Consider the following 7,106-nt stretch of genomic DNA (forward strand, 5'->3'; position numbering starts at 1 on the left):
TTTTGTCTCGGCAAAAAAGTGAAATTTTGCAGGGCTATATAGCAGTATATATGTGACGTATTTTGTCTTTTTAGATTCTGAAATAAAAAAGTGGTTTCTCCGCGAAAAATTTCTACGCACACATGGAACATGCGTACGTATCCAGTTATTTTTATTTTAGAATTTTTTAACATTTGGAAAATGCATTTCCAACCTAGGTTCACATGCACCCAGGTTCACACCGGACTTTTCCCTCCATTGATTTTTATAAACATGCATTACTACTAGCCGGAAATAATCTAGCCTCTCGCGAGGCAGGGGGTAGGTAAGGCTGGACATACGGGCTGAGTTTTTGGCTCGGCCCTAGCTTTTCGCGGCTCGGCCCGAGTTGAGCTCGGCCCGTGGAAGAGGAAGACCGAGCCGAGCCCACTTTTCTGGACCGTCATGGGCTTTTGGCTCGCCAGGCTCGACTCGGTCCAGCCCGAAAGCTCGCCAGTTTTTTTTTTTAGAATTCACGGGAAGGCCAAGGGAGAGAGAGAGTGGGCTGTTTCTGGCCCATGAGCAGATCAAACGAACGGGGTAGGTCACGAACTGGTCCTCAATCCTCACATCCCTTCGTTCTCCAAGCACAGAGCCGCACACGCCGCCGCCAGCGAGGAAGAAGACCCCGTCCTTGTCATCGCCCCCGACGTCCGCTGTCCTTGCCGTCGCCCCCGACGTCCGCCGTCCTTGCCAGCACCATCCAATGTGCCCCCGGCCACGTGGAAGCTCCCGCAAGCAAAAATGGCAGAAACTCGAAAGCTCCCCCATGCCACGACGTCCTTGGTCACCGTCCTTAGTCACCACTGCATCGATGATCCACCGGGGGCGCATCCAGAATTTACCATCTTCATCCGTTGGCATTATGGGCCCACTAGGCAGTGATTCAAGACCTTTGGCTCGCGAGCCAGCCCGAGCCAGCTCGAGTTTTCGTATAGCTCGAGCCGAGCTCATTTTGGAGCCCAACTCGGGAGAGAAACGAGCCAGCCCGTGCCGAGCCGTTTTGGAGCGAGCTAAAGACTGGCTCGGACCAAGCCCAGCCCGAGCTGGCTCGTGTCCACCCTTACGGGTAGGGCCACCTTCCCCTAGCTTATTCATGTTGAGACTTGGAGTGATCCATAAATTTGTAATAGTCTCTAATACTTTCTATTAATGCAACAGAGGCAGCGCGCTGCCTTGTTCCAAAAAAAAAAAAAACGTGGTGGCCATCGCGATAAACCTGCCAGACCAGGAAAGGTCAAAAGTCCACTGTCAGCATGCTGCATTGGGCGTTTTCCCAGCGAAGTCGTTGGCTTGAATCTGATGAAGTCAACCCATCGCCCATGTGATCTGTGCCCCAACTGGCCTAGGTAAGTATGCTACTCCCACCTCTTTACACGAACTGATTGCTTGCAATGCATGTGCTGTCAGATTAGTGATTTGTCTTATCGGTTTTCGCTGGGATATACTGCTATATGAGCCATCCGGAGTTAGGGATCAGAGGTGCTGGGATATAGTACATGCGCGATGGTAGGACCATGGCCGAGATCAGCAATGGCGGCGCCGTGGCTGCCGTTGCTTCTTCTTCTCGTCCTCGCCGGCGTTGTCCTCCGAGTCCACGGCCAGGCCGATAACTTAGGTGGGCACATCATACACATGCTTTGATCTTCAAATCTATCTCGGCTGAAGATGCTTATTGTCTATATGTGGCTGCGTCCCAATATGCAGGTTTCATAATTAAGCATCGACTGCGGCCTGCCGGTGAGCGCCTCCGGCTACGTGGACAACGCCACCAAGCTGAGCTTCGTCTCGGACGCCGGCTTCATCGACGCCGGCACCAACTACAACATGTCGGCCGAGTACATCACGCCGTCCATGGGCAGGAGCTGGCACACCGTGCGCAGCTTCGCCGGCGCCAGCGCGCGGAACTGCTACACCCTCCGATCCCTCGCGTCCGGGCTCAAGTATCTCATCCGTGCCACGTTCATGTACGGAAACTATGACGGCGTCAACAGGGTGCCCGTCTTCGATCTACACGTCGGCGTCAACTACTGGACCACCGTGAACATCTCCGACGCCGACACGCCAGTCATGGTGGAGGTTATCACCCTCATCGCCGGCGACCGGCCGGCGCAGGTGTGCCTCGTCAACACCGGATCCGGCACGCCGTTCATCTCCGGCCTGAGCCTGAGGCCGCTCAAGGACTCGCTGTACCCGATGGCCAACACGACGCAGGGCCTCGTCCTCCTCTCCAGGTCCAACCTCGGCACAAGTGATAGTAAAGTCATCAGGTGAAAACGAAGCATCAACCTGTCTCCGTCACCGCCAATCTTGTTGTGCAAATCCGTTATAAGCGTGCGTACGCCCGTCAGAGATTTGATTACCGGGTGAAATTCTCAGCCTCCTCTGATAAATGAGCTTATTGGCCAAAAAATCTCGGTTCATTTGAATTTGGTTTAAATTTAGGCCGATTGGTTAATTTGATCTAAACCGTATGTGTTCCCTCCCCACTATAACCCCATGCCCCAACTCATTTGTCCGAATCATTCACTTCATTCTCTTCCAAACCTTATTTTTAAAATATTTTAATATTTTTCAGTTTAAAATTCAAATTTTGTCTGAGAATCTCGTCCAGTATTTGACCAATTATCTCCGGTAACTACGGTTACCGAAAATCTCTATCCTCTGTGAGATTTTTTTAAAACCAGTACTCAAAACCTTGACTTCCGTGCAGGTTCCCCGACGACCCACACGACCGCTTCTGGTTCCCGGAGAGCAAGCCGACGGAGTGGTTGGAGATCGCGACGCCGTTGAAGGTGCAGCACTACGACAACGACAACTTCGATGTGCCGTCGGCAGTGATGCAGACGGCTGTCACGCCTATCAACGCCTCGAAGCCCATCGAGTACAGCTGGGACGCCGAGCCAAGTGCTAAGAACCCGGCGCCCGGGTACATGTGCATCCTCCATTTCTCCGAGCTGCAGCTGCTCCCGCCTGGCGCCGCGCGGCAGTTCTACGTCAACATCAACGGCATCCTCGCGCTCGACAACGGCTTCACGCCAGACTACCTCTACTCCGACCCCGTCCACAGCACCCGCGCGTTCGACGGCTTCCACCAGTACACCGTCTCGCTCAACGCGACGCCCAACTCCACGCTCCCGCCCGTCCTCAACGCCATAGAGATCTTCTCCGTCCTGCCCACCACGGGCGTACCCACCGCCGCCCAGGACGGTAAGAAATCGATAATTTGATGCACATGTATGTGATGGATGAAGCGAATTGTATTTCTCAGCTAATAGAATTTTGTGCTCCTGCTGCTGCTGTAAAATGCATCAGTTTCTGCCATCACGGCGATCAGAGGCAAGTACCAGGTGAAGAAGAACTGGATGGGAGATCCGTGTGTGCCTAAAAGTTTCGCATGGAACGGATTGGGTTGCAGCTATGCTGTTTCCAGCCCACCGAGTGTCACAGGCTTGTGAGTAGTAAAATTCTGAATGTTTTTTTCCTTTTTTTTAAACGAGGGCAAAAGGCTTGACCTATTCGATTAATTAAGAGAGAAGTTTTACAATATTGCAAATAGTACTGCTACCTGGTATGATCTCAGATGCTGATGTATATGTGTCTATATGTTGTAGGAATCTATCTTCCAGTGGTCTGACTGGCAACATGTCAGCTTCTTTCGCCAGCCTCAAAGGTCTACAATACTTGTAAGGAGGAGATTATTAAGCCATTTTGCAATACTCAATGTTCATTTTTACAAGCTATAAATTGTTGTTTATGCGCCACTTTTCTAATTTGCAGGGATTTGTCGCGCAATAATCTGACGGGTTCAATCCCTGGCATCCTTTCGCAATTGTCTTCACTCACATTTTTGTAAGGAAATTCATTGTGCTTAATTTTTCAGTCCATTCCCTTGTGATGAACTATTGATTTGATATAGTATGAATTATTTTTTGTTTCCTTAAGAGATTTGACGGCCAATCAGCTTAGTGGATCCATTCCTTCTGGACTTCTGAAAAGAATGCAAGATGGCTCTCTAACACTTAGGTTTGTACTACACCATAAATTTTTCAAATTATGGTTCTATAATCTTAATTGTCCTGTTTTTCTTTCGCTAGATTTGGTAACAATCCAGACCTCTGCAGCAATGGTGAATCCTGTCAGCATCCGAATAAGAAGAAAACCTCACAGGTTGCCATCTATGTTGTTGTTCCGATAGTGGCAGTTTTGGTTATTGTGCTTTTGTTAGTACTACTCATTTGCATACTGAAGAAAAAGAAAGGACGAGCAGCAAGAAACAGCGTTAGGCCGCAAAACGAGGCGAGCATCGCACTGTCGCGCACTCGGGGAAGCAATGGACACAGCTCGGTGTGCCTCGACAATCGCCAGTTCACGTATGCCGAGCTGGAGGCCTTTACAGATTGTTTCCGCCGAGAGATCGGCCGAGGAGGGTTTGGGAAAGTCTACGATGGCTTCTTGGAGGATGGAACACAAGTGGCTGTCAAACTGCGGTCTGAATCTTCAGATCAAGGTGTACAAGAATTCCTTGCAGAGGTGAGATCTCCTCAACTGTAGCCGATGCAGAGAAAGTTCTAGATTCAGTTTTCTGATGAATTGATCTTGTTGGGTTAGTGCAGGCTCAGACCTTGGCTAAGATCCATCATAAGAATCTCGTGTCCTTGATTGGATACTGCAAGGACAGGGAGTACATGGCCCTTGTGTACGAGTACATGTCTGAAGGTGCCCTACATGAACATCTTAGAGGTATGCAAATTACTCAGATAATTAAACTTACAATCTTTAAGGTCATGCATATATAATCTAGATATAGAACTGAAAAGTATCTGACAAACGAAACTACCAGAGCATGCTAGTAATCTGACAATCTTTTACATTGCAGGAAAAGAGAATAGTATGAGATGTTTAACATGGGGGCAAAGACTTCATATCGCCCTGGAATCCGCACAAGGTGAACTTTTGATTCTTGATTTTATTCTCGTCAATACATTTATCAGTGCAAATCCTGAAGGTGATCTGATCGTGCTTCGACTTTAGGACTTGAGTATCTTCACAAAGGGTGCAACCCACCCCTCATCCACAGGGATGTGAAGACGTCAAATATCTTGCTAAATGCAAACCTGGAGGCCAAGATAGCCGATTTTGGCTTACTGAAGGCTTTTGATAGCAGCGGTGATACCCATGTTTCCACAGCTAGGGTAGTTGGCACACGTGGTTACCTTGCACCCGAGTAAGCCTTCCAAAAATTTGATGATCATTATGCTCTATCAAACATCTTGCCAATTTTTAACATCTGAAGTGATTTACCATCCCATACAAATATTTATATGCATGTATAGAATTCATTTGATACCTTTTTATCCTAGGAGGAACAAATTCAACCCTTGCATGGCCCCTAATTTTTCAAACTAACATAGAAAGTTAGTAACTTGAATGAGATAAAAACTTGATTCTGCATGAATCCAATTATCCAGTTCTTCTTCGTGAAATATCTAAAAATTCCCGTGAATCAAAGATGTTCTAAAGAACTCAGGTTGCACAACTGTTCTTGTTTAAACTCAGGTTCTCATATCCATACCAAACATTTCTAGGTACCTAGCAACATATCAGCTGACCAGCAAAAGTGACGTGTTCAGCTTCGGCGTAGTGCTACTGGAGATAGTCACAGGGCAATCGCATCTCCTAAATGACCCGGAGAAGACCAGCATAATCCAATGGGTCCAACAACGTCTCGCCCGTGGAAACATCGAGAGTGTGGTGGACGCCCGCATGAGTGGTGACTATGATGTCAACGGTGTTTGGAAAGTCGCCGACACGGCGCTTAAATGTACTGCTCAGTCGCCGGAGCATCGACCCAACATGACTGACGTTGTGGCACAGCTGCAAGAGTGCATTGACCTCGAGGCCGCCCGATGTGACGCGAATGGCCGGTTTTACTCGGCAGGGAGCAGCGCCAACCCAAACAGATATAGTGGGTATAACACTGATATTTCCAGTGAAGTGAGTCAGAGCAGTATTGCATTTGAGATGGAGCGTTTGGGTAGAATGCCAACAATGTCTAATGGTCCAGATGTGAGGTGAGGAAGAGGTCTTGGAAAATCGATTTGCTCCCGCCACTGGTCTACTGGTTTCTTTGATTTGTTGTCTCTTCACGGAATTCAACATAGTTTTTGATGTTGTTATTAGAAGAAATGCAAATGTACAAAGTGCAACAAATGTTCAGACATTTAACAGGTACTGTGGAATTTTCTCAATGTTTCGAGCAACACTGATATAGAAATTCTAGGAATAAGATCTATATTTATCTTCTGCTTTCCCAATAATTTTGTGCAAATGTAAGGTTCGTGATGTAGATCGTCAGCTCAAACATATGGAGGGCGCATATTGATTCCAAGTGGTGCCTTTTTCGGTCTGTGCTGCATGGTGAGATCTCCAATGGGGACATGCTCGTCATCTTGGGGTGGCTGCATGATCTTGCGTCAGCTATGCCTCTGCGAGGCAGATAGGATAGCAGACATATGCACCCTATGTCCCTTTTCAAGTGGATCAATCGTGCACTATCTCTTAGTGTTTCAAGTGCATCATTCGTGCAATGTCTTTTAGCGCTCTATCATAAATTGTGTTGTACACTTGTACTTCCTCCTTCCTAAAATGAGATGCATATAACTTTTGGTTAAAGTCAGTAATTTTAATTTTTGACCAACCGTATAAAATATATATCAACATCTATAATGTCACATGGATATGATATAAAAATATCTTTCATGATGGTTCTAACTATATTGATTTAAGGTTATAAATCTCAACATTTATTTATAGTCCATCAAACTTAAAAAAAATATTACCAAAAACTATTGACATCTGGAAAGAACGAGTATTTTAAGAAAGGACCGCACGATGATTTATTTTAAGGATTTTATCTAAAAAAAGATGGCATTTAATAATTTTGGGCTCATGCATGCATGAGATTGGACCAAAATATTTCTACATATAATCACATGCAAAAGTTGTATCTTAGATAACATTAACAATAATCACTTTTATTATTAACTATGTTGCCACATCAACATTTTTCCTATTATACCTTCCTA

The 7,106-nt window shown here is 46.6% G+C and overlaps 1 protein-coding gene across 1 annotated transcript; it reads left to right on the forward strand.

Moving 5' to 3' along the window:
- Nucleotides 1-1,551: 1,551 nt before the first annotated feature.
- LOC124648030 (probable LRR receptor-like serine/threonine-protein kinase At1g05700) lies at nucleotides 1,552-6,096 on the forward strand. The gene is made up of 12 exons (XM_047187862.1): nucleotides 1,552-1,640; nucleotides 1,740-2,288; nucleotides 2,732-3,228; nucleotides 3,334-3,472; nucleotides 3,633-3,704; nucleotides 3,799-3,870; nucleotides 3,964-4,044; nucleotides 4,116-4,551; nucleotides 4,635-4,761; nucleotides 4,898-4,966; nucleotides 5,053-5,245; nucleotides 5,607-6,096. The coding sequence occupies exons 1-12, from the start codon at nucleotides 1,552-1,554 to the stop codon at nucleotides 6,094-6,096; spliced, it is 2,814 nt and encodes a 937-aa protein (XP_047043818.1).
- The last annotated feature ends 1,010 nt before the right edge of the window (nucleotides 6,097-7,106 follow it).

Source organism: Lolium rigidum, chromosome 4 (genome assembly GCF_022539505.1).
Source record: "Lolium rigidum isolate FL_2022 chromosome 4, APGP_CSIRO_Lrig_0.1, whole genome shotgun sequence".
NCBI lineage: Eukaryota > Viridiplantae > Streptophyta > Magnoliopsida > Poales > Poaceae > Lolium > Lolium rigidum.

Excerpts from the sequence above, each read along its gene's own strand:
- LOC124648030 (XM_047187862.1), top strand. The coding sequence starts at position 1,552 with ATGGCGGCGCCGTGGCTGCCGTTGCTTCTTCTTCTCGTCCTCGCCGGC. Across the intron at positions 1,641-1,739 it reads CAGGCCGATAACTTAGGTGG|CATCGACTGCGGCCTGCCGG; the intron begins GCACATCATACA and ends TTCATAATTAAG. Across the intron at positions 3,229-3,333 it reads ACCCACCGCCGCCCAGGACG|TTTCTGCCATCACGGCGATC; the intron begins GTAAGAAATCGA and ends AAAATGCATCAG.